Source organism: Ciona intestinalis, chromosome 13, assembly GCF_000224145.3.
Source record: "Ciona intestinalis chromosome 13, KH, whole genome shotgun sequence".
NCBI lineage: Eukaryota > Metazoa > Chordata > Ascidiacea > Phlebobranchia > Cionidae > Ciona > Ciona intestinalis.
The window spans coordinates 330,986-358,220 of record NC_020178.2 but is presented as its reverse complement, the minus strand read 5'-3'; the positions used below and the strand labels follow the sequence as shown (position 1 = coordinate 358,220).

The window sequence follows — 27,235 nt, the reverse complement described above, 5'->3', positions numbered from 1 at the left end:
CCCCGCTACGCGAGGATAAACCAATTACATTCATTTTTGGAAAGTAGGGTGTTTTATTCCAGAAAACACGCCTGCTAAACGTATTAGCAGACGGGCATACTTATATATTAACGTTAAAAACCGGTTAATACAAATAAAAACAACGCCGACTAAAAATTAAATGGATAAAAACAGAGAACACAAATATTTAAACGAAAAAAAATCCAAAAAAGCATTTTCATTAATTTTAAGGAAAATTAAAATAATTGAAAAAAAAAATTAATTTTAGCAAATTTATTAAAAAATAATTATTTTGTTCGTAATTTTAGTATATCACCATGCAGAATTAATTTTGTGTGTTTGAGAATTGTAATTTAGGACAATTTTAGGCAAATTTAAGCACGAACGAAATTTCTGAAAAAATGACGCACCAAAAATGATTTTTAGTAGTCAAATGGCGAATTAAAAAATTGCGATTAAAATTTTTGAAAAAATATTTTTGTATTGACAATTTGAGCATGTTTTTGGAAAAAAATGATATGTTTTTTGCGGTTTTTAATTGTTGTTTATATTTTCCGCGTAGCAAAAATGCTGTATATAGTTTTGTGTGATTTTTTTGTGTTTTTTTTAACACGCAACAAAAACGCCACAGTTTTTATCCGGTAGATGGAGGTATAGAGCAAGTCGCTCAACCACGTTAAACTACTACAATACACAGTTGTGACGTAACAACCCCGAATATAACGTAACTAAAACTAATAATACATGACGTCACGAAACACGGGAATAAATTGACGCAATAAGAAAATAGAAATGTTATAAAATATATTTTTTTCTAAATTTTAAAAACGGTCGCGTATGTACAGACAAGTATCTACATCAAAAACATTAAAAATTTTAACAAAATCGAATTATTTTTAAAACAGTAAAATTTCGAAAACTTGAAATTTTCAAATCATTAATAAAAACAAAAAAAAATATTTTTATTGAAAAAAATATCGGAAAAAATAAATTTCGAAATTTTTTGTAAGGTAAAAGGAACAGAACAAGGGCAATTGTGACGTAACAACACACGACGACTAGTACAACGATTGACTAATTTGTGAGAAAGTGAATTAACACCTCTTGCGGGGCTGGTGTACGATTTGACGCATCTTCTGCATTGCTTTGTTGCTGCGTGCTACGTCGCGTTTGATTTGGTTGCTGCGGTGCATCTGGGAGATAACGCATGACGCTTGACGCGACGCACGGCGGTGGCTACGACGCAACGAAGTCGGTGCTCTGTAAAAATAATGAAATATTGTAAAAAAACGGATCACGCATCAGAAAACGCATGACGCACATACTATACATCATACAAAAAACACACATATTAGTAGGGTAATTGTGGGGAAAAACGGAACACCTTTAGCACATAATATCCAAATATGTTAAACAATTAAAAACGGTCTATGGGAGCCGTGAGGATACGGTTTTATAATTCTTTGAATGTTCTTGGTTTACTACTAAATAGGACGAGAAAATAGATTTAAAAGGTGTCCCTTCTTCCCCACCATACTATAATGTTAAAATCGTTTTACGTAATATATTGTAAAAGTAATTACAATAACATACGAATAGCAGGACGACTTAAAAAAGCAATTACTGTTAAAGTGGCAATTAAATCCCGTAACAGCTTTGCAAGCTACAATATAAATATTGATCGCCGAATGCCAAGTAAGACCGTGTACGTGGCCAGAGCAAGGGTAGTCTTTATAACACAGGTTTTCTGTTTCATACACCTCCTGCCCGCTTACAAGTTACCACGCATGTGACTTATTTATCCTTGCATGCCAGATCAACCACAGTCGTTATAACATGGCTGTTCTGTTTCATACACCTCGTGCTCACTTAGGAGTTACTATGTACTTTGTCGGTGATTATTTTTCGTTTTTTTTTTTTGTATGTATGGCTGACAATTGTACTGTAGGGTAAGATGGATACCGTTAGCACCTAAATCCCATATTTTCTGATCGTTTTTTTTTGAACAATTAATAACACTCTTTTAAAGTCGCGAGGATACAGTTATACAATTATTTAAATTTGCTTTACTACCAAATGGACGGTAAAATGGAATAAAAACACGTCCCAACTAATCTTACCCTACTCTACTTTATATATAACATGTTTTATTGTCCTGCTACCAAAAATAGCTCAAAAAGGATCAAATTTTCGCATATAAGAACGTTGTATGTTTAAAAGACAATACCCTTTTAGAACAATAGCTATACAGCTGTTTAAGTAAACCGGATTCGAAGCAACGTAAATTAGAATTATGAATAATTCATGGGTCACACGGTAAAGGTATACCTTATAACGTATACCTAGAAAACGCTGTATAGTTTTTAAATAGAAAATTGCATTTTAATTTTTTGATTTTAATATTTTGGGGGTATTTTTTAAAAGTAATATTACATTTGATTTTCACAATTTTTTATTTATTTTTTTATATATTTTTAGCTTTTATATGTAGATAGTACTGTAGAGTAAGATGGATACCGTTAGCACATAATATCCCATGTTCCCTTATCGTGTTTTTAGAAATACCTTTAAGAGTCGCGAGGATATTGTTATATAATTCTGTAAATATTCTTTGTTTACTTCTAAATAAAACGATAAAAGAGAATAAAAACATGGATTATCTAACCCCACCCTACTATATACAAAACACATGTATTTTACACCAGTTTTGATACGTTTTTTGCGCTACTAAAACTATACTTCCTAAAACAATTACGAATTTTCTGGTGTAATACAAAAAGTTACAGAACGAATTTTAAAAGGCGTATATACTATGTGTCTGCTGTATTACATTATAGAGTGACAGATAGGGATGCACATTACAGAATAATTAGGTATTCGAGAATATCCTAGAATACTTTATTTCGAATCTAGAATTTCGAATCTTTTTATATTTATAGGAAAAAATAATTTTACCCACATAAGTCAGTTTAAAGACTCTTTCATAGCAGCATTGTTGGATCATGAGTTGTAAAATGATCAAAAATTGTACTATTGGGTAGTTTTTGCGTCATGAAACGTATAGCAGGCTATGAAAAGACGTTACGAAACGTTTACTCTCGAAAGTCCCACAAATACGAATTTTTTTTTTTTAAATTTATAAGTTTCAAAAAATGATAATATAGTTTATTAGAAGACGTGTAATGACGTCATTAAACAGAATACCGAATCCCGTTATTAGATTCGAATACAAAAGGATTCGAATCTCACGGATTCGAAATTCTGTAATGTGCATCCCTAGTGACAGACCATTTAGAAAACGCGTCTTATATTAGAAGTTATAATTGCATGGTGTTATAGCGTTCGGGTATAATTACGTTTGTCAAACTGTAAGACATATGTGACCGTTTAAAGCGCCCTAATAGACAAGTATGGTAAAGTGTCCTTATATAGCGAGAGAGTCTTTTACTGCTTAGACAGCTCTTTGTGTAGTTACTTAAAGGTCCAAAATAGAAGCGTAAAATTACCCTTTCTATTCTATATGGGTGAGGTCCTACAGCGAGGCATGCAACGGAACCTGAGATTTAGGCCAGAGTTGGCCCATTACCCCAACATTGTATATGCACATCCTATTCTATATTGGTGAGGTCTTACAGTGTGGCACAATATGGGACCTGGGATTTAAGCCACAGTTGGCCTAATACGTGAAAGTTGATACGTCTTTTTGGCGTGATGTTTTACAATAAATAAATGCGACCAAAAAACGATTTTTAAACGCTATAAGAATAAACGTTTTTAAAAGCCAATGATAAAAGCATCAGCGTACACAGCGGATAAAGGACATTGCCACGTAACTTTAGTTCTTTGTTATATATAGTTTAACAATGCTATTGTTACGACATACTCACCCTTTGTGACGTTGTACAGAACGAGATTCGGTTTTGTTTTTAGGTTCTTCTGATGGTTCTGCTGGCTTTACGAACATGCTAGGGTGTTCTATTAGCAGATTTTCTCTCGCGTTCAAGGCGCCGACGTGCATGCTAGCTTCTGTAATATAAATGATTAAGTTAGCGCCGAAATTTGGCGCAAAAAGGGTATATTTTTAAAGGCAAAAATCCTATTCTACCCCATAGCACATCCCGTTTTACCCCATAGTAGTATCTGTTCGGGTATTTAATTTGTTCAGTTTTAAAAAGTGCTATTTGGAATGTAGTACTGTATTGTAAAATGAATTATAGCATGTTTAATACACTTTTTGGTCTATAAAGCTATGGTTTTATAACTATTTAGTTATAAAACCAGGCAAAAATTCACACGAGAATTTTGAATTACATGCAATAAGTCCACATGCTTGTAAAATAAAATAAAGGATTTTGTGTCCTAACAGCCTGAATGAATGAATGGGTTACGTAATGGTATAGCAATAATATTTTCAAAGAGCTTGTTCAAACAAACAGCCCTTTGTAAATGTAGGGATTAAAATACCGTTCTTTTTTCAAGCGGTACTGTAAAAATTGCTTTTTAAAACAATTTTAAAGGAATTTAATTCGCTCTTAGTTTTATTTTCAAATCGTGCACGCGATAGCAGATATCTGTATTTAAAAAACTTAATAAAATTTTTATAAAAAAAATAAAATTGCGTAAAAAACATTTTTAAACAAAAAAAAACTTTATAAAAAAATTAAAAAACTTGTAAAAAACACTTATTACCAAAAAAAAAATTTTATAAAATTTTTTTTAAATATATATTCTTTTTTGCGGAAATTTTGAATTTTTTTAACCTGCAGTAAAGCAAGGCGGAGGTGTTATAAGCCAACTGTGTTCTATCCTTGGAGAGGGTGGCGGAGTTGGGTAGTTGCTTTGGGCATCTGTGTAAAACCACCAGCTTTTAACACAGGGGAGCCAAAAAAATTGCGAAAAACGAAAACAGTAAAAAATACCAAAAATTATAATTAATATTTCCAAAAAAACACACTAAAAAATTAAAATGGGCGAAAAATGCAAAAAAAAGAACAAGAACTATTCAAAAAGTGTAGTGTTATTTAGTAAAGGCAGATAAAGTTTAAAAACGAAATATAAGGTAAATAAATGGAAAAATAAAATTTAAAGAAGCGTCTCAGGCAAACTTTTGTAAAAAAATAACATATACTGTACCAGAGCTGATATCTATTTTAAAATTTAAAAAATCGGACAATTTTTAAACCATTTCTACCCAAATAATAAATTAATATATGTTTAAACTATATTACCTAATATTTTATAATTTTCTACAAAATCTGGTACTTCAATTTTCATCTGGTATGAAACAGAACAACAGACTGAATAATAAAATTGATTTTTTTGCCAATAATCCTCTGGTGTATAAAGAACAAATGAATTCATATTGATTTTTTAGTTAAATAGGCCAAATAAAAACAGATGGTATTACAGTAAACCTTACTATAAAGTATAGGCATAAGATTTTACAGTTTTAAGGGCAAAAATGGCCAAGTTGTCCAAAAATTATAGAATTTTGTAATTAGTATTACAACAAAACACTTGATACAGTATAGGCTTAACTTTAAAAAAAAAACAAGGCAAAAATGGCCAAAATAATGTAAATATTAAAAACAGCTATACAACCTAATAGTCGCATTAGTATATTGCTAATTCAAAGCTTATAACCCAGTCAGAATGACGTATATGTTTTACCCATTACTAAATCTACATTGTCTTTTAAAATAGAAATTTGCTAAGAAATGGTCCAACTGTTGCCCAATTTCAAAGAACTGGTTTGTAAAATTAGACTGTGCCTTTTGAATTTAGTTATGAGACAACTAAATCGATGTAAGAAATATAAAATATTTATTTTGAGAGAAAAATAAGGAAAATTAGGATATTTTAGTGCATTGAAAACACCTGTAATTTTAAACAATAAATTATTGCCATGTAAAACATATAAAAAAGACAATTTTAATATAAAAAAAACATTTTCGTCTGTTTGAAACACCTTTAAATTCATACAACACAATAAAAACTTTAAAACAAGTTTTTTTTTCGTGCGAAAAAAAAAAAGTGCATTTAAAGATTTTTAAATACACACACACATGCGGTAAATTTAGATTTGACTTACCATTTTGGTTTTCTAAATCCACTAATGTCCAGTCACCAGTTTCTTTAGTTATAAACGACAAATTGTCATCTACTACAGGGGTATCATTGCTGCCAAACCCAGCCCAGTATGCAATAGTATTAAGCATCTAAAACATAATTAAAAGTTATTTAAAAAATAGGCGTAATTTTCGGGGTGCCTGGGGGGAATGTTACCCCACTTATTTTTAAAAAAAGCATATTAAAAATTTAAACATATTTTTTAAGCATCTAAAACTTATATAAAATTTAGGCATCTAAAACATAATAGAAATTTAAGTGAAAATAGGCGTAATTTTCGGGGTGCCTGGGGGGACAGGCTTCCCAACTTTTGAAAAAGAGGTAATATATTTTAGCACCACAAGTGTTAAATTTCAGGGGTGCCTGGAGTGACATGTTACCCCACTTTTTTAAAAAAAGAGGTGACATTATATATTTAGAGTCCCAATTTTACCCTGCTGTTAGGTGTCTATGCAAACAAGCAGATCCAAAGTATATTGCATTCACCATATTATTCAATGAAGTTCCCTATGTTTGACAACTATGAGTGTAACTGTATTTTAACAATGTCACCCCAGATTTTACCCTGCTGTTAGGTGTCCATACAAACAAGCAGATCCAAAGTATATTGCATTCACCATATTATTCAATGAAGTTCCCTATGTTTGACAACTATCAGTGTAACTGTATTTTAACAATGTCACCCCAGATTTTACCCTGCTGTTAGGTGTCTATACAAACAAGCAGAGCCAAAGTATATTGCATTCGCCACATTAATCGATGAGGTTCCCTATGTTTAACAGCTTTAATATAACTGTATTTGTTTTATTAGATATCCGCTATACAAAAAACAATAACCTTGAATTGGTTGCACCACTTTTGACAGGTGTTTATATAAGTTAAGTTGTATTTGACTAACACTTCAGTATTTTTAACAGCTAGTTTTAAACAGTATCAACAAAACAATAACCTTAAACTAAATACACAACTTTTCACAAGTGTTTAAAATTTACAAATAAAAATAATTTAAAAAGAAAATAACAAATATTTTTACTAACCTTTTTGAATTAAATCCCTTTTAAAATGGTAACAGCTACAATTTTTTTTATACAACAACAAAAAGTTAGCGCCCATGCAATAGATACTTCAATGCGACTGTTTCTCTGCCTCGCCCAAACTGCAGTATGGCCTTTGTTGAGATGCCTTGTTATTATTGATCAGCTGGGAACTACGTCACGAAATTTGAACCAATCACAGACGACCGCAGAGCGTCGTTCGTGAGCACTGAAGCGTGAAGGACGCGAGATCATAACAAAGGCCTCGAGTCGCTCGGTTCTAGCCCGCGACAGTATCAAAAATTTATGCATTCGTAAAGCGAAAATTACGTTTTATTTTGCGTAATATGTCAATAAATGCGTATATTATAATTTTTTAAATAAAATTAGGTATTTATAACGAATAGCTGAAGTCGCTCGGTTCTAGAACGCAACGGTATCGAAAATATAAGCACTAATAAAGCGCAAATTTTGTAAAGTTATTTAAAAATTTCTGCGTACTGTCACAAAATGTTATGGAAAATTTAAATTTAATAAAATTAACTGTAAATTGCAAAGACTACAGCGACCGGTTCTGGTTCGCGGTGGTATTTTAAATTAATCACTCGTAAAAAAAATTCATGCAAAATTTAATAAAATTACCATCTAATCTGCGTATTATCCGTAATAATTAACAAAAGTGTCTGAAACCGAAATAAAGCGTCTATACATGTCGAAATTCGAACACGAGGACACGCCCTATTACAAATCATGGTGCAATTAAAACAATTATTACTTATGCGCACGCAATAGTACAAAAAAAGGATTTTTTACGAAATTTTTCGTAACAGTTTGCCTAAAATCGTTACAGAGCGAAAAGTCGTGAAAAAAAGTTTAACTTTTTTGTTCTGGCCCTTTAAAAAGCTGCACAATTTGGCCCAAGACCACGCACGATACATAAGAGTAGCATGCGCTGTGCCATACCGGTATAACCTGGATTAAACCAGTTCCTATTTTGGGAGAATTGAACTTTGGTCGGGTTTAACCGATCAGCTGTTTCGCACGTTATCTGACATTAGCGGTTATTGGTTTTCGAAATACTCGTATAGTACTGTGGGGTAAGATGGATATCGTTAGCATGTAATGTCCCATATTTCATAATCGTGTTTTTCTACAATTAGTTTTTTTTGGTCGTGAGGATACAGTTATGTAATTGCAATATAAAGTAATACTACTTTTATATTATGCTGACTGAATGAATGAATGCAACTTTTATCCTCGTGTGGCGAGGCAATGACAGTCGTTATAGCACTGGTGATCTGTTTCATACACCTTGTGCCAGCTTATAAGTTACCACGTATGTAACTTTGTGGGTGATTATTCTGTTATTTTTTGTAGTGTACGGTCAACAATTTAATAAAGCAAATCTACTGTAACACTATAATTTTTCGAAAAAATGTCATTTTCTGCCACGTCAAATAATTTTTTGTTTTGTTATTACTGCGTTATGCGTCAGCACATAAACATAATGACAATTATCACGTAACAATGACGCTGCACTGTGCATCCTAAATCTCATGACTACACGCTGCGTATTATAATATAACAATTGAGATTTCTTCGAAAAACAAAGTCGTTCGTTTGCGAAAAAAATAAATCGCTGTTGTTGTTTATACGCTAAGTAGTTTATTTATTATTTGTTCATGCGTTTAAAAAACGGCTTTGTACAATAGTAACAGCGGTATTATAAATAACAAACAGTGTACCGGTTCGTGAGATAAACGACAAACAGTGTACCGGTTCGTGGGATAAACGACAAACAGTGTACCGGTTCGTGGGATAAACGACAAACAGTGTACCGGGTTTTAAAATAAACGACAGACAGTGTACCGCAATAAAAACTACAAAAGTTAAATAGGAAATTTAACTAGCCAGACAGTTGTATTTTTATATAGTATGTTGGGGTAAGATGGTGCACGATTTTATTCTTTTTATTGTCCCATTTGGAAGTAAACAAAGAATATTTACAAAATTATATAACCATATCGTAACGACTTTAAAAAAGCGTTTTTAATTGTTAAAAACAGGATTAGGAAATAGGAGACAATGTGCTAACGGTATCCATCTTACCCCACCCTACTACACAAAAAACGTAAATTTGTTTTTAATGCATATTTATACAATTGAACGCATTACGTTTTAAAATACAACTTAAATTCATATTATTACGTCACAATTTACACTGTTACGTATTGACCCACAAAGGCCACACAGAAACTAGTACCATGACGCAATAATGTGTCATTGTGTTTTTAGCACAATTAATCACGCATAATCTAAATTTAGACGTCATAGTTAACATTGTTAATACACAATGGCCGAAAAACGTCACAATACCGCCATGACTAAACGAAATTTTGTTCAGAAAATACCTTTTCAACCTAAATTAGGCAATTTTTGGAAGATTTTTCTTAACTTATGGGCCAAAAAATGGGTAAAGTAGTTTAATTTTATAGTTTAAAGTATATAACTCTAGCTAAACGAAAATTCCGTTTAGGAAAATACGTTTTTAGTAAATTAGTGCAAAGTTGGGGCATTTTGGTAATTTTCTTAATACATATGATGAAAAATGGGTCAACGAACCCCTAATTAAAAAACGAGGTAGCTATTTCAAACTACACTTGATTTTGTGTTTAAACTATTATAGGCGCTACCAGCAAGTATAAAATAACAACTAAAAACGTTAAAATACACATTTTTTCAAACGAAGTAAATTGTTTTTAACAGACAAAAACAGACATATTTTTATTTTAAAATTGTAGAAAATGTTGTAAAAAATAATAAAATAACGACAAAAAACATAAAAACCAAACTTAAATACATAAATACCTTTCAAAATTCATGAACTTTTATTTTAAATCAAAAAATGAGAAAACGGAGATAATTTTTGCTACATATGTAAGAAATTGTGTTGTAAATTCTAAACAGGCAAAAACAGGTATATTTTCCGTTTAACAAATGCCATATTTTCATTGTGCAGATATGCCTAAATACATATAGTAGGGTGGGGTAAGGCGGGACACCTTTAGCGCATAATATTCAAATATTCTAATCGTGTTTAACAACGGTATATAGGAGTTGTGAGGATACGGTTTTATAATTTTTTGGATATTATTTGTTTAATACTAAATGGGACGGAAAATAGAATGAAAAAGTGTCCCATTTCCCCCCACTCTACCATATATTTTCCCATTACAAATGTAGAATTTCTTTTTAGATCGCAAATATATGCGACTCTTTGCGTATCCCGCCAGGCAGGCCTTCCATAGTATTTCCACCTACGTCTGTGACGTCACAGAGATAATTAAAAGTGATTCTGACGCACTTCCGAAAATTTTTAAACTGCTACATACCTGTATTTGGAAGTGATTCACTAAAAACACCGTTCGTTTGTCCGGATTGTGACGTAACAGGACCTGGCTGTGACGTAACAGGAGCATCTACAATAAAAACGAGATACTGTATATGGTTGAAAGAATGAATGTAACTTATTTATCCTCGCGTGGCCGGAAAGCGACAGTGATTATAACACGGGTGTTCTGTTTCATACACTTCATTTCCGCTTACAAGCTACCACGTAGGTAACTCTGTGGGTGTTTTGTTTTCTCTATTTTAAAGATAGTTAATTATTAAAAAATATTGGATTTTATGCGCTAACGGTATCCATCTTACCCCACACTGCCCACAGTATACTATATAACACAGCCAAGAAATTTTTTGACAAAGTTTCAAAATAAAAACAATAGCAATTGTGACGTACCACAACTTGTATTGTATACATCACAATAGCTGTGTTGTGCCGCGTAATTTTACGTCATATCCGCTAAAACAACTGACGTCATAATATACAGAAAACCTACTAAGTAATAATTTCAAAACAACATAACAAAAAACAATAACACATAATTAGACTACATTAAAAGCATGTAAAAAGTGGTGCAACCAATTTAAGGTTATTGTTTTGTTGACACTTTGTAAAACTAGCTGTCAAAAATACTGAAGTGTCGGTCAAATACAACTTAACTTATATAAACACATGTGAAAAGTGGTGCAACCAATTTAAGGTTATTGTTTTGTTGACACTTTGTAAAACTAGCTGTCAAAAATACTGAAGTGTCGGTCAAATACAACTTAACTTATACAAATACCCGTGAAAAGTGGTGCAACCAATTTAAGATTATTGTTTTGTTGAAAATTTGTAAAATTAGCTGTCAAAATTACTGAAGTGTCGGTCAAATACAACTTAACTGATATAAACACCTGCAAAAAGTTGTGCAACCAATTCAAAGTTAATGTTTGTTAGCGCATATAGACACGGCAAAACGTAAAATTAATAACAATAGCAATTACCTTTTGGTATTTGTGACGCATCTGATGCTACCTTAGATTCAGAACAACACGTAAAAGTACCGCCGCTGGGACTCGAACCGGTAGGCTTCTGACATAATCCGTGTTTTCTGCGAACGAAAAGATAATAATATTAGATATTTTTGTACTGTTTTTATTTGTAGTGAATATTTCGGCAGATTATAAGCTATAGAAATCTTATACGCGAGACAAACATAGTGTATTCATACACCTTATGCTCACTGTTGAGTTATAACATGGGCGTCTTCTTATACACCAGACACACATGGTGTATTTATACACCTCATGCTCACTGTCAAGTTACAACACGGGTGTATTATTACACAATATTCCAACACAGCATTTTTAAACGACTTTTAAATTATCTGCTTATCAGTTACCACTGGGTTGGAGTAATTACTGTTTAAGTGTCTGCCAAATGGGTTTAACCATTAAGCAGACGGGGCATTTAGTATTGCCTAATCAGCGTTAACAGCAGCATATAGTTTAACAAAGACATAACAATTTAACCATTTACTTACACACAAATAAAATAACCTCTTTATTGAAAATCGGTTTAAATTGGAAAATACTGCATTAAACTTGTACCAGTACAAGAAAAAGCAGGTAAAACTAGATAAAACCAGTTAAAGTGGTCAAACAAACTAAAAACCTAAAATATATACGAGACGAAATTCGGTGCCAAAAATAAATGAATGAATGAATCTTATTTGTCTTCGCGTGGCGGGGCAACGACAGTCGTTATAACACGGGTGTTCTGTTTCACACACCTCGTGCACGGTTAACCATATATGTAACTTTATAAGTGATGGTTTTTTAAACCTATCCCTTCTATGCTAATAGTATACCTGCAGAATGGTATATGTTAACAACAGCCGTTGTAACACGGGTGTTCTGTTTGATACACCTCGTGCCTGCTTACGAGGTACCACATATATAACATTGTGGGTAATTTTTAACTTTTGCTAAGAGTATATATAAATATACCTGCAGAATGGTATGTGTCTCCAAGCGCCGCACCGCCATGTAAGGTACCCAGGTCTCCACAGTAACCAGTAGAACAAGTAGGCGCCAACCAGGCCCAAAGCCACCCATGCAATCCATAATAAACTTGGTGAATCGCTTTCAGGCGCTCCTGGCGGTGTAAGGGTCATTCCGGGAGCTGTAGTCATTACAACAGTCGTCGTTGGCGCTGTGATGTAATATAGAATAAATGAATGAATGTTATTTATTCGTATGTCGCGGGGTAATGAGAGTCGTTATCAATTTTAGATTGTCTCCAAGCCGTTATACCACGGGTATTCTGTTTCATACACCTCGTGCCTGCTTACATTAAGCCTCGAACGCATATTTTCCGGGCTATTGGCGCGCCAATACTGTCATAAGCTAGCATACGTCACGATCATATATACGTCATATACCATTACGTCACGCCACCATACGTCATGATACCATATCATAATCATACTTACTGTCCCATCTCTCCCCACGTACGTCCCGTATTGCCCCTAGGTGTGTCCCATCTTATCCCAACCTAACCACAATTCTATACATTGTAGTTATACTTACTGGAGCAGTTGCCAGGCGGGCCTCTGCTGTTGTCCGAAAAATCTCCGCAATTATTTATCAGTGTGACGTCACATCGCCCCGCTGGGTCGACGCAGCGACCGTTCGCGCACGGAAATACGGACGGATCGTCGCTACAGTTAACTGTATGTAATAATAGGTAAGGATTAGGATATATATATATAAGTTTAATGCTAAAAAAGGAATGTTATTTGTTTATCCTAGCGGTGGCAGGGAAATGATAAAATTTATAACACGGGTGTTCTGTTTCATACACCTCGTGCCCGCTTACGAGTTGCAATTTATGTAACTTTATGGGTAATTTTTCCCTCTTTTTTGAAGAAAATGCCGTTAAATTTCTTGCCCAAGGACACATACGCCCAAAAATTTAGCAGCGTGAAACCTGTTACTATTTATCACGTAATTTCAGGTTTCAAATCTTTTTTTACAGTTAAGGGCCCTAGGTTCAAACCCGTACTCAGTAAGTCAAAAAACTCTCTCACCGGCGTCGGTAAACGACGTGTACTGCGCTGTAAAGTTAAAAATGGTCCCATTTCCGCCAGTGCTCATAGCTTCTATCGTCATTCTATCGCCGGTCGAGAGATATTCTGTCCTGTCCAAAACCCCGCATGTTAAAGGTAGAATTTGGGTGAGACCATCGCTGTCTAGTAACTGTACGTTAGCGGCGCCGCAGCCGTTTGGATGGTCAATAAAGTTCACTTCTCCCATACCTGTGACGCCATAAAGGGCTTTGTTACGTAATAAGAAATGCAAAAGTATGTATTACTTATATATATGGAAAATTGTATTTGAAAAAAATAATTGGATATGAAAAATGAATGTAACTTGTTTATCCTCGCGCGAAGGGGCAATGACAATCGAAAACAACCCATTAGTGACCACTGGGTTGGAGCAATTGCCGGTAAGTGTCTTGCTCAAGAACACATACGCCCACAATGGTAAACTACTAACCTGTGCCAAAATTAAACCGGATACGATGGTTTGCAGTTGCTGCTACCATGGTGTATGAACACGCGGGAAAAAGCGGTGTATACTCGGATACACCCATTGCTACGCCAGGCTGAGCTTGTATGATTTTGCCTGGACCCCTGGGCTCTGTCACGCCGCACGATGTCGGTATCATGACAACTGTGGGAACATAGATCGTTAGCGCCATCTCGCGGATGTATATTTTTACATTTTATTGGTGCAGGTTTTAAACAATATAGTGATTTTAATACAAATCGGTGCCAAAAACAAGTGAATGAATGTAACTTACTTAACCTCGCGTGTGGGTTGCGACAGTCGTTATAACACGGGTGTTCTGTTTCATACACCTCGTGCCTGCTTCTGAGTTACCATATACGTAAAAATTCGAATTCTTACAATAATAAACAATCTATAGAACGTATACATACCCGTATCAATAGCCAAACATGTAGAAATAGATAGGACAAAAGAAAAGCAAAAATTTAACATATTTGTCCGAATTTTAATCCAATAACTGCGACTATAGTTTTCTACATAAAAATAAATAAAATTTTGAAATAAAATTCTAGATATTCTTTTGATAGTTAATTTTAAAGTAAATTATAATTTTTTAAATGAATACTCAAAAACTGACTGCCTGAAAAAATTACAAACGAAAAGAAACAAAATTCGGCGAAAAAACTTCATTAACGCATAAAATCTAGGCCACATAAAAACAAGAAGAACTTATGAAACTGACATACAAAAACAAGCCCAACTTAATTTATACAGCTGATTTTTCCCCTGAATGATAAGTACAACGCATTAAGTATACACCCTAAAAAACAAGCTCAATTTTATTTTTATACAACTGATTAAAAAAACAAACACAAAAACAAACATAATATATACAATCTTACTATTTCAACTACGACACAAATTTAACACAAATTTACACGGTTTTTGACATATACATTTGATTTAGCCGGGACTAAGCGCTCTGTAGAATACAACAGACGCAAAATTAGACAGCGTATGTTAGCGCTAAGTCGTAACACCTCGTAGCTATAACAGTGTTGTTATAATAAGGATTTCGTGTTTTGAAAACTGCGGCAGGACAGAGTCTCAAAAACGTCTCCAAAATTCGGCGGATTATTTGGGGGCGTGTTACGAAAGCGGGAAGTCGCGTGTCCGGACCATGGCCAGTGTTGCCGGGCATTTTTTCAGTGTTGCCAGCCATTTTTTTCAGTGTTGCCGCGCCTTTTTTATAAGTCGCCAAGTATTATGTTCTAGCGTTTCCAGGTATTTTTAGCCAGTATTTTCGGGCATTTTTGCTGAATGCCCATTATAAAAACGACAAACTATTTTTTATTGTTTTGAAAAAAGGTAACATAGTACTGTGGGGTAAGATGGGTACACATAATTTCCAATAAACCATTTTACCCCAACCTATACCATACATACACAATATACGGCATTTTTAAATATCAATCGGATTAAACATGATATAGCCATCTCAGAATGCTTTCTTCTTTTATCTCTTTGAAGTGGTATACAAACGCTTACAAAGACAAAATTTTAAATCCTAAACCCTGGCCTAAATTTGACCCTGAATAACCCCTAACTGTGCGCTTAAATTTAAACCGCATTTTGCGGTTTAAATTTTATATAGTAGGGTGGGGGAGGATGGGACACCGTAGTATTCCATTTTCTCGTCCCATTTGGTAGTAAACAACGAACATTCAAAGAATTATAAAACCGTATCCTCACGACTTAAATAGACCGTTGTTAATTGTTTAAAACAAGATCAAGATATTTAGATATTATGTGCTTAAGGTGACCCATCTTCCCCCACCCTACAATATTGTTATAATGTTATTTTAAATTAATTGCATGTATAGTGTAAAAAAGCTATAACTACGTTACGAAAAACTGATAGAAAAAAACATCATTAACATTTTTCAAAGCCGATTTTTTAAAGACCTAATAAAAGACTAAACTCCAAAATACAACATTTCAGGCTAAGTTCTAATACGTACTGATCAGTACTCCAAAAATTCTGCGCTTTTTAAGAAAAAAATAATTCCAAAAAAAGATTGAGCACGATTTAATTAGTTTGGACATCTTACGCGTGCTTATGCGCAAATAATACTTAAGTGTTACGTCAGCTGCCTTTGATGCGCGTAACAATAGGCGTATTATTACGTAACTAACTGGACATGCCCATACGGCTAAAATTCAATTTAAAAATTTCAAACAGATAAAAGACATATTTTTGTTTTGATGTAGAAACTAAAAATAGCGTGGTATTTGAAGGTCTTGCTTTTGAGCATCTCAATTGTTATACAAACTTTGATTCTCACTTGTCCTGTTTTGTTAGAACATGGGCGTTCTGTTTTAAACACCTCGTGCCGGCTTACGAGATACCACGTATGCAACTTTGTAGGTAATTTAATTTGAACAACCAATTAGTGACCACAGGGTTAGAGCAATTGCCGTTAAGTGTCTTGCCCAAAGACACATACGCCCACAATGGTAGCAGCATCGAGCATCGTACCCGGTATCCTTCAGTTATAAATGCAAACGCCTAACCACTAAGCTACGGCGCCAAATTTTACAGCCACACAAAGGCATAGCGGTCGTGCTAAGTCAAACGCCTTAAAACAACTTTTTGCGCGAAACTCGATACCCAAAACTTGCCAAAAACAACATTCTTATTGTGACTTTTGACGTGCGCTTTAAAAACTACGACAACTATTGTTAAACCGACAAAAAGAAAAGAAAAATTGAAATTTCGCCGCCTTTTCGGGCTTATTTAACAGTCGCCGTATAGTCACAACACACAAACGAGAAAATGTCGCGAAATTTTCTGTTTTTATAAAACAGAAAATCACTATAGCAATAAAACTGTGTACTATAAACAGGGTAACAGTTGCAGCTAAAAAAAAGTTACAAAAAAACGTTTTTTTTACAACTACACATTTAAACGTGTAAAACTATATGCTATACTAGAAAGACGTCAAATATATTACTCAGAAAATTAGGATTTTTTGCAAAAAATTGCAGGACTATATGATGTATAGAATATTATGTGTTATCTTATGTTCTTTGGCTGTTGTTCAAAAAGCTTCAGGAATCGATACGAGTAAGTGTTACATATCTAAAAGCTCTTGAAAACGCAATACATCATGTAGTATTGTAGTGTAGTATAACGTATTATTACGTATATAGTAGGGTGGGGGAAGACGGGACACCTTTAGCACATAATATCCAAATATCCTGATCGTGTTTTAAACAATTAACAACGGCCTATGGGAGTCGTGAGTATACGGTTTTATATTTCTTTGAATGTTCTTTGTTTACTACCAAATGGTACGTGAAAATAGAATGGTAAGATGTCTCCTCTTTCCCCACCCTACGAGCTGTTATACATATACATTACGTTGGGGTAAGACGGGACACGTTTTAACTCTCTTTTATCGCCCCATTTGGTAGTAAACAAAGAATATTTAAAGAATTATAAAACCATATCCTCACAACTCTTAAAGAGCGTTGTTAATTGTTAAAAACACGATCAGAAAATATTGGATTTATTTGCTAACGGTATCCATCTTACCCCACAGTACTATATGGTATTAAAAACATGGGATATTATTGTTTACTATCTTATTTTTACCCCATAGTACTATATACACCGGTAGTTTGACGTTAAATATAAAAACACCCAGGACACTAAACGCAACGAAACCTATACGCATCTAACCCAATGGTTACAGGTTCTAGTCGCTGGTACCGTTGTGGACGTATGTGTCCTTGGGCAAGACACGGCAATTGCTCCAGCCCAGTGATAACCAATTGGGTTGCCTAAATTATCAGCCATACATAAAAGGCAATCACCTACAAAGTTATACGTGCTAACTCGTAAGCAGGCACGTTGCCCCGCCATGTGAGGATAAATAAGTTACATACGTGGTAACCTTTAAGCGGGCACAAGGTGTATGAAACAGAACACCTGTGTTATAACGACTGTCGTTGCCCCACCACGCGAGGATAAACAAGTTACATTCATTCAATCATTTACAAAGTTATATGTTCTCGTAAGCGGGCACGAGGTGTATAAATACGCATATCCATAACATAATAAATGCTTACCGATTGACCTTCAGTTGACCTCATCACGGGCGGCCAATGTGGAGTGACGTCACAGCTGCAGGGCGGGATAGTCGTTTCACATCAACCAATAGACGTGCTTCCCCCAATTTCAAATGATATAACGTGTTTTTTTACCATGCGAGCTGTGAAATTTCGACAGAGGATACGTTTCACTTTTCTGTAAGTAATAAATGGTTCGGTAATTTGACAGTGAGCATGAGGTGTTTGAATATACCATGTGTGTCTGGTGTATAAGAAGACACCATGTTATAACTTGACAGTGAGCATGAGGTGTTTGAATACACCATGTGTGTCTGGTGTATAAGAAGAGACCATGTTATAACTCAACAGTGAGTATGAAGTGCATAAATACACCACACACACATATACATATTTAAAACAATCTTTTTGTTTCTAGGCATTTCTCACTGACTCCTACAGACTGTGCTGTTTCAAACCTTACAATATATGATGGCTTGAATGACTCGTTCCCTATAATTTCCACCATATGCCCAAGTATGGTAAAATGTTCTATTCTATATGGGTGAGGTCCAGCATTAAGGTATGGGGTCTAGGATTTAAGCCAGAGTTGGCCATTACCCCAACACCCATAGTGCTTCCGCATGGACCTTACCAGTTTAAGGCTTTAATTGCTACCATTGCAGGCGTGTGGGTCTTTTCATTCATTCATTCTTAAAACTTAAAAATTTTTAGCGGACAGTATTGCAGCAAGGGAATTTGTAAGCACGAGTTTTTGGATGACATTAAAACTGGTTGTAACCAGAATTTCTGCTCCGCCGACAGCCAATTTCACTGGATTTTGGAATGGCTTTACACCAGATCGATGTAAGAATATATACCTAATTTTTACGAGTGTATGGATTTTATAAAATAACCAAAAGTAGCACACTGGGTGTTGGGGTAATTAACTATTTTATTATACATGGGTGAGTTCCTACAGAGTGGCACTCCATGGGGCCTAGATTTGCTGTAATTCATTAGCAACCACTGGGTTAAAGCAATGTCCGTTAAGTGTCTTGCCCATTGGGCGTATGTGTCCTTGGGAAAGACCCCCAACCACAATTGCTCCAACCTAGTGGTCACTAATGGAAATGGGTTGTCCAAATTGCCAGCCATACAGAAAAAACATTCACCCACAAAGTCACATACGTGGTAACTCGTAAGCGGGCACGAGGTGTATAAAACAGAACTTATTATATAACAACTATCATTACCCCACCATGCAAGGATAATTAAGTTACATTCATTCATACCTTAAAAGCCGACACAAGGTGTATGAAACAGAAGACCTATATTATAACGACTATCATTACCCTATCATTCAAGTATAAACAAGTTACATTCATTCATCACAGCTTCTCCATGCTCCCAGCCAACCGAAGAGCTTCTCTGCGCAAACGGGCGTTGTGTTTTCAATGTTTTAAACTGCGACGGAATTGACTCTTGCGGAGACAATACAGACGAGGGCACAGGACCCCCAACATTTTGTAACCAGACAATTTTAACAACACCACCTATTTCAACTACTTTACCACCATTTATGACACAACCGCCAATAATGACAACGCTAAGTGGGTAACCAGTTTAATATATAGTAGGGTGGAAGAAGACGGGATACCTTTAGCACATAATATTCAAAAATCTCATCGTGTTTCAAACAATTAACAACGGTCTATGGGAGTTGTGAGGATACGGTTTTATAATTCTTTGAATGTTCTTGGGGCACTTTATTACTCTATTTTCTCATCCATATCTTCACAACTCCTATAGACCGTTGTTAATGGTTTAAAACAGGATCAGGATATTTGGATATTATGTAGTAAAGGTGTCCCTTCTTCCTCACCCTACTATAAATAATATAGGCTAATTGGTTATCTATAACTTTTGATTTTCTACAGTTACTACAACTACTCCGATACCAATTCCTGGAGTTGTGGGAAAAATTTTCCCAGATTTATCTCCACTATATATTATACTGACACTTGCGTTTGTTATGTTTTCTGTGTTTTTGGTGTACGCGCTTCTGTCTTTTGAGTGTTTCAAAGCATGTATGATGACCTGCTTACATAAATGCTGCTATGCTCTAATCAGACGTAGAAGAAAATGGAAAACTGCAAAAGATAAGGTAAGAATGTGTGTAACTTATTTATTCTTGAGTGGCGGGGCTATGACAGTCGTTATAACATAGTGTTCTGTTTCATGCCCGCTTATGAGTTACCACATATGTACTTTGTGGTTGATTGTTTTTAGGTATAGCTAACAATTTAGACAACCCATAAGAGTCCAATTTTTACTGATATGGCACCCTGGGTGTTAGGGTAATAGACCAACTCTGGATTAAATCCTATGTCCCATGGAGTGCCACATTGCAGGACCTCACCCATATAAATAGAATAGCATCATGGTGTAGACTGTAGATAAATACAATACCATGCTACTAAAAGCCTTTTTTAACCCAAAAATCGTCTGCAACTAAGTTTTCCCTGTTTTGCAGTATTTAAACTGTACATGTTTTAGATATTTATACTGCTAATCCATTTTTTACAGCCCAAAAACCGTTTGCGACGAAAAATCACCCCGGAAAAGGCGCACACCAATATGACTGTTGACAACCTGAGCACTTATGAGATGTCACAGAATGATGTTTCTATGGATATGACAAATGGTTTCGACCAACCGGAGCCGTACGTTACAGGTTTTGCATGAGATTATGACATCATAATTGGTCATTATTGCGCAATAGTTTACATAACTCATTATATGCGATTTGTTTTTTTAATTTTTCTGTAAAATCTTGGGTGACTTGGGTGATTGTTAAAATACAGTTACACTCATGGTTGTCAAACATAGGGAACCTCATTGATTAATTTGGCGAATACAATATACTTTGGCTCTGTTTGTTTGTGTAGACACATAACAGCAGGGTAAAAGCTGGTTTATAATTACAACAAAGTTGCTACAAGTCCTACAACATTTAACGTCACCACTGCTACATATAAGGTCATGTCACCCAGGCCAACCAACTATATTGTTACGCCTGTGTGCTTAAAGCCTAGCTAAAGAAGCAGCTACTGTATATGTTCTAGCTTAAAAGATCTGATGTTACTATAAAATATTGTCTTAGCCGAACTCGTGACTAGTGCCAAATGTTAAATCCTATAGGCACTTTATAACTAGGCAGTGGGTGTAAAAAATTCATTAACAGATATTCTGAACTATAGCAGACTCAAAGAACTACAACCCTAAAAACCTATACCTATTTAGAAATTAACAAAACTATAAAAACTTAAGATTCTTCACAATTTTCACCTTTTTCCCATTTTAGGTCCAACTAGTTCCAACACTTTCATAGAAAAACCAAAGTTCCCACTTAAAAAGACTCACTTTAGCATCGCAAAGACAAAGACTGCCAGTCGTTCTTCAATCACTAAAGTCAATCTAGAATTTAAAAGAAAATGAAAGATTCGATTGTGAAAAAAATAAAATAAAGACATTTTGACTTTACATAGTGAGCAGGCATTGTATTTTAAAGGCCCAAAAAACGTTTAATAAAAGAGCTTAAAATTTTAGGGTTTAGCCTGTTTTTAAGTAGTTTTAACAACTGTCGTTTTGTTGCTAATTCCCTTCTTCTTCGCTGTATTATTTTATTTGATCTTTATTATCGTATTCGAAGAGATAAATAAATTTATTGTTCTATTAAACAGTAAATTTGCATTATGTTGTATTGTTGTTGCAAGTACAATGTCTCAATGCATTATATATGGTGTTCCAAAAAGTTCTGTAACAATTTTATTGTATTCTTTATGTTTGTATTTTCTTTCTAATACAAATAATTGGTGTATAAATGTTGTATTTTCTGATACAAATTGCAACGTGTTTTATTGTGTAAAAACTACTTTAGAATCGTGAGGATACGGTTAAACTTTTCTGTAATTAGTCTTTGTTTACTACCAAATTTGCTAGAAAAGAAAGAATAAAAACATGTATCATCTTACCCCAACCTACTACAATAGATGGATGAGTGTAACTTATTTATCGTCACGTGGCGGGGCAACGACAGTCGTTGCAACACAAATGTTCTGTTTCATACACCTCGTGCCAGCTGATGAGTTACCACGTAAGTAACTTTGTTTAAAATCTGCTTTATCACGGTGAGTTAGTATTCCATTTGGTAATAAGTTACAGCATAACTATTGAGTGACTTTGTATTTACACCGCAAACAGGTATAGCCATGGGTCACGTCCGTCATACGCGAAAACTGCCGACGCGTTCCGAAAAACGAAGTTACCAGCGTGGAAGCTAATGATATGACCTAGGGCAGCATACTATTTACGATTACATATGCGAACACATAACAGCCTAAATATTGCACAACATCAAGCTAAAAAAACACTCTTAGGCCTCGAATTAATGTAGTATTATAATAATACCTTCTAAATACATTGTCCAGCCGAAAATCTGCTAAAATTTACAGTTTTTATCGATTTTACGGTTCGTCTGCTTTACTCAATTGCTAGACCGTGACGAAAGTGTCGGCAACACGTGATTTACTCTTTAAATAGCAGCAACAATGGTGTCAAATATTTGTAATAGGCTTTACAGTGCTGGTTTGGCAAGCGTTTTAAGCAGCAATTCAGTGATGGCATATAACGCTGATTCATTCGCAGTACTAGTTAGGGAAAATTTTATAAGCAAAAGGTTATGTAGTACTGTGGGTAAGAAACGATAAGATACAGACGTGGATTAATTCATGCATGAAAAGTAAAGGCAGAAGCATGGCCTAGATTTAGAGAGTTAAAAGAGGCGACCGTTTTAACGGAAAGATAGAGTATTGTGGGGGAAGATGGGACAGCTTTAGCACATAACATCCAAATATTCTGATCGTGTTTTAAACAATTAACAATGGCCTATGGGAGTCGTGAGGCTACGGTTTTATAATTCTTTGAATGTTCTTTGTTTACTACCAAATTGGACGAGAAATTAGAACAAAAAGGTGTCCCATCTTCCCCCACCCTACTATATTACTGTGGGTAAGATCGATACCGTTACTAATATATATCCCATATTTCCTAATCGAGTCGCGGGGCAACGGTTATACATTTTATTAAAATTCTTTGTTTATTACCGAAAGGGACGAGAAAGGGCTTAAAAACATAGATATACATTTTACCCTAACTTACTACAGCTTTAGAGTTTATAAGTTATAACTACGGAGTAGCAGCGTATAATTGAAGTATTCAACCACACATAGTTTCACACACGGTAACACGTAAGCGGCCGCATGGTCTACGAAACAGAACACTCGTGTTATAACAACCGGATATTGGGTGCCAATCATCATCTTTGCACTTTGTGAAAAAACTGTTCCCAGTAGAAATCTATTGTATACTGCTGACCCGATTTAACAAGAGAGAGAATCTTTAAGAATACAAGTACCTCTAATTTCTAATTGATTAAGAATTTAAAGGTGTATAGGGATTTATCCCATTATACAGACTGATTCAGCAGTCAGACATTTAGTTTTTAGTTGCTGTTTTAGAATGTACTTAAAACTAATTGCCTAAATGGGACAAACTAGTACATTATGTTATAACTCATAAAGCGGGCACGAGATGTATAAAACAGAACATAAGTGTTTTAACTACTGTCGTTTCCCCGCTACGCGTGGATATAAAAGTCATTCATTCATGAACTAATATAGTAAGGTGGGAAAGTCGTGAGCATACGGTTTAATAATTTTTTTAATGTTCTTTGTTCACTCCAAAAGGGACGAAATAAAACAATGAAAAGGTGTCCCATCTTCCCCCACCCTACTATACTCTATATACATATACTTTTTATTACAGAACTGTTACATATTTCTGTATACGTGTTATTACTACTTTAATAAGTATGGACTACGAAAAGCTTGTTGCCGATTATAAAGAACTTTTTGACAAGATGAAAAATCCCTTTACAGCTACAGTAGAGCCAGAAGTCGAAGGTAATGAAATATATACAGTAGGGTGGGGGAAGCTGGGACACCTTTAGCACATGATATCCAAACATCCTGATCGTGTTTTATATACTTAACATCGGTATATGGGAGTCGTAGGGATAAGGTTTCATAATTCTTTAAATTTTATATGCTTCCCACCAAATTGGACGTGAAAATAGAATGAAAAGGTGTCATATCTTCCCCAACCCTGCTATACATATAAAATTAATATATATATATACAATTATTAATTACTGTGGAGTAAGATGGATACCGTTAGCACATGATATCCAAACACCCTGATCGTGTTTTATATACTTAACAACGGTCTATGGGAGTCGCGCGGAAACATAATTCTGTAAATGTTCTTTGTTTGCGACCAAGAGTTCTGTGTTTACTATCAAAAACTATAATCACTATAACATTTTTTATATGAGTTTCAATTTACACCAATTTTTTACAGAAATGAAAACGTATAATGACGTCGAAATGCAGGCGATTTTCAGACCTTATTTCGCGAAGTACGCATACGAGAATTATAACCCCAAGGAAAACGACGTATTGCTTGTGACATACCCAAAATGCGGTATGTAATGTAACTTATTGTAATGCTCCAAACTTCTAAAGTGTGTAGCCCCGAAATTTCGGGTACGAGGCTCGACGCTGCTACCATTGTGGGCGTATGTGTCCTTTTCGGCAAGACACCTAACGGCGCTTGCTCTGTTTGTATATAAACAGAGAAAAATCTAGTCCGACTAATTGTATAATACAAGATATATATTTCGCCTAAATAGCATCGTCAGTCTCTTATTCAATTTGAATAAACAAAACTTTTACTTTATAGGGACGCATTGGACTGCCGAAATACTGGCTGAGTTGATGTACTCCAAAGAAAAAATGGACTTTTGGAAAAGCTCAATGATCATGTCAGTTCTGGAGAGTGGGCCAAGTATGTTCTCATCTTTTACTTAAACTCATTATTTTTATAAACAGACAACCATTTTCTATTAAATGTCATTGAATCAAAGTATGAAAGTTTGTTGTTAAAATATCGGTGATAATAACATAAAACGGGCCCTGACTAAACGTTCCTAAATTCGGATGATTTTCATAACAAAAATAACAGAATCGGGTGCTGGGAAATGTGTTCAACTAAAATCATGTCCTGTGTAAACTGTACTGGAAGAAATGTTTGTTTTGCTTTAAATTACATCATCAGTCTGTGTAAAATAGGCAATAAAATTCTTTGCCATGTTACTTTACCTGGATTCGAACCCAGGACATCTAAAACATAAAGCATCATAATAATTAGTTTGGATTAGAACTCAAAACACCTAAAATTACAGCACGTTATACAATGTCATCGGGTTAAAAAAAATTATAACACTTTGTAAACATGAATTTTCTTTGCACCGTATAACACTTTTATCTTGCCTGCCTGTAACACGGGGGTACGGATTCGAGGCTTGAAGCTGCTACTATTGTGGGTGTTCGTGTCCTTGGACAAGACACTTAACAGTATAATGGCAGCGGACGAAACGCTGGTCCTTTAAGATTACAAAACAAACAGTTACTGAAAGATCTTTTTCACACTTATGATTTTTTTTCTACAGCAATTCAAAAATACGAAATGCTGAATGAGATTACGACACCAAACTATTTGTTAAGTCACCAGCCAGCTATGAATGTTAACATTGAGAAGTATTTCAAGAATAAAGCAAAGGTAAAGACCTCATGCTCGCTGTAGAGTTATATGTGTGTAAGTGTATAGCCCCGTCACACATGGTGTATTAATGTATACTCGTGACTTGCCACTGCTGTCGTTGTGGGCGTATGTGTATTTAGGAAATACAATTAACAGCAATTGCTCCAACCCTGTAGTTCCTTATGAGTATCTAAACTGTCAGCCATAAATTAAAAAAAAATAACTTAAAAAGTTACATATGTGGTAACTTTTAAGCAGGTAGGAGGTGTATGAAACAAAACACTCGTGTTTAACGACTGTCGTTTTTCGCCACGCGAGGATAAATAAGTTACATTCATTCATATATGCGCCATTTAAACTTACTTTTAACTTATTACTCTACAGATAGTTTTCGTATACCGCAACCCAAAAGACGTTGCAGTTTCATTTTTCCATTTCCAAAAGAAAGTGGCACCCCCTCAGTTTCGATGTGACGATTGGAACGAATATGTTCAAATGTTCATGGAATGTAAGTATGTTTTAGGTTGGACAGCGATAGTTCATGTTTTCATTCTATTTTATCGTCCCTTTTGGTAGTAAACAAAGAATATTTACAGAATTACATAACCATATCCCTGCGTCTCTAAAAGAGTGCTGTTAATTGTTTAAAACACGATTAGGAAATATTGGATATTATGTGCTAACAGCACCTCGTGCCCGCTTACAACATATGTAACTTTGTGTATGAATAAGTGTACAATGAATTAACGAATGAATGTAATCCTCGCGTGGCGGGCAATAACAGTCGTTATAACACTGGTGTTCTGTTTCATACACTCCGTGCCTGCTATTAAGATATGGATGAATGAATGGCATCTGTTATATAACACGGGTGTTCTGTTTTTTTCCATCGCATTTGAAAAAATAAATTAAATTATTTTATAATTCTACAACTGTACCTTTTCTAGTTTTGCCTCGTTCATTCTGTCGTAAAGGTGAAACATATCTCGACCATTTCTTGGGATGTACCAGCACCGTGACCATGAACAAGTACTCGCTCTGTGTTTCGAAGAAATGAAACTTGTAAGCTGAATATGGGAGTGATTAAATGTATTTTGGTAATCCTTGTGTGGCGGCGTACTGGTAGTCGTTATAACACGAGTGTTCTGTTTCATACACCTCGTAACAGCTTACGAGTTACCACGAATGTAATTCTCAGTGTTTTACTGACAATTTCGACAACCTGTAAGTGACCACATTCATATATGCCCAGGTGTATCAAAAAGGTGACCATC

At 34.8% G+C, this 27,235-nt stretch overlaps 3 protein-coding genes across 9 annotated transcripts in view; 2 read left to right on the top strand and 1 right to left on the bottom strand.

Annotated features, from left to right (window-relative positions):
* Window positions 1-33: 33 nt before the first annotated feature.
* Window positions 34-18,392, bottom strand: LOC100179472. 5 transcript variants are annotated; one of them, XM_002130831.4, is made up of 11 exons: window positions 14,555-14,651; window positions 14,109-14,285; window positions 13,640-13,867; window positions 13,140-13,280; window positions 12,558-12,762; window positions 11,553-11,659; window positions 10,556-10,642; window positions 6,092-6,218; window positions 4,761-4,847; window positions 3,888-4,026; window positions 1,148-1,260 (listed from the first exon to the last, which is right to left on the bottom strand). In XM_002130831.4, the coding sequence occupies exons 1-8, from the start codon at window positions 14,613-14,615 to the stop codon at window positions 6,211-6,213; spliced, it is 1,014 nt and encodes a 337-aa protein (XP_002130867.2). In that variant the 5' UTR covers window positions 14,616-14,651; the 3' UTR covers window positions 1,148-1,260; window positions 3,888-4,026; window positions 4,761-4,847; window positions 6,092-6,210. The 5 variants fall into 5 exon arrangements, with proteins under 5 accessions (XP_026693168.1, XP_002130867.2, XP_026693167.1 ...); XM_026837367.1 differs by lacking the exon at window positions 4,761-4,847 and having other exon boundaries at window positions 34-1,260; XM_026837366.1 differs by lacking the exons at window positions 1,148-1,260; window positions 3,888-4,026; window positions 4,761-4,847; window positions 6,092-6,218 and adding an exon at window positions 10,294-10,486.
* On the top strand, window positions 16,982-22,123 carry LOC101242230 (low-density lipoprotein receptor class A domain-containing protein 2). Of its 2 annotated transcripts, none has more exons than XM_018814615.2 (8): window positions 16,982-17,250; window positions 18,272-18,437; window positions 18,676-18,773; window positions 18,972-19,103; window positions 19,634-19,849; window positions 20,177-20,403; window positions 20,826-20,973; window positions 21,604-22,123. In XM_018814615.2, the coding sequence occupies exons 1-8, from the start codon at window positions 17,178-17,180 to the stop codon at window positions 21,735-21,737; spliced, it is 1,194 nt and encodes a 397-aa protein (XP_018670160.2). In that variant the 5' UTR covers window positions 16,982-17,177; the 3' UTR covers window positions 21,738-22,123. The 2 variants fall into 2 exon arrangements, with proteins under 2 accessions (XP_018670160.2, XP_018670161.2); XM_018814616.2 differs by having other exon boundaries at window positions 16,992-17,250; window positions 20,826-20,962.
* Window positions 22,124-24,104: 1,981 nt separating this feature from the next.
* LOC101242909 (sulfotransferase 6B1-like) overlaps window positions 24,105-27,235 on the top strand; it is a 16,991-nt gene continuing 13,860 nt past the window's right edge. Inside the window, exons 1-6 of one of the 2 annotated variants that reach the window (XR_003396520.1) lie at window positions 24,105-24,262; window positions 24,720-24,842; window positions 25,101-25,205; window positions 25,870-25,979; window positions 26,346-26,469; window positions 26,909-27,023. Coding sequence is in view for 1 of the 2 variants with exons in the window: in XM_026837368.1 (XP_026693169.1) it covers window positions 24,172-24,262; window positions 24,720-24,842; window positions 25,101-25,205; window positions 25,870-25,979; window positions 26,346-26,469; window positions 26,909-27,018 (663 nt within the window). In the remaining variant the exon portion in view is untranslated. Of the gene's footprint in view, window positions 24,263-24,719; window positions 24,843-25,100; window positions 25,206-25,869; window positions 25,980-26,345; window positions 26,470-26,908; window positions 27,025-27,235 lie in introns of those variants that run through there. The other variant, XM_026837368.1, reaches the window with a different exon arrangement.

Excerpts from the sequence above, each read along its gene's own strand:
- LOC100179472 (XM_026837366.1), bottom strand. The coding sequence starts at position 14,615 with ATGTTAAATTTTTGCTTTTCTTTTGTCCTATCTATTTCTACATGTTTG. Across the intron at positions 12,763-13,139 it reads CCCGCCTGGCAACTGCTCCA|CGCCAACGACGACTGTTGTA; the intron begins GTAAGTATAACT and ends ATTACATCACAG. Across the intron at positions 10,643-11,552 it reads TGCGTCACAAATACCAAAAG|ATGCTCCTGTTACGTCACAG; the intron begins GTAATTGCTATT and ends TTTTTATTGTAG.
- LOC101242230 (XM_018814615.2), top strand. The coding sequence starts at position 17,178 with ATGATGTATAGAATATTATGTGTTATCTTATGTTCTTTGGCTGTTGTT. Across the intron at positions 18,438-18,675 it reads AGGATACGTTTCACTTTTCT|GCATTTCTCACTGACTCCTA; the intron begins GTAAGTAATAAA and ends TTTTGTTTCTAG. Across the intron at positions 20,974-21,603 it reads ACCGGAGCCGTACGTTACAG|GTCCAACTAGTTCCAACACT; the intron begins GTTTTGCATGAG and ends TTCCCATTTTAG.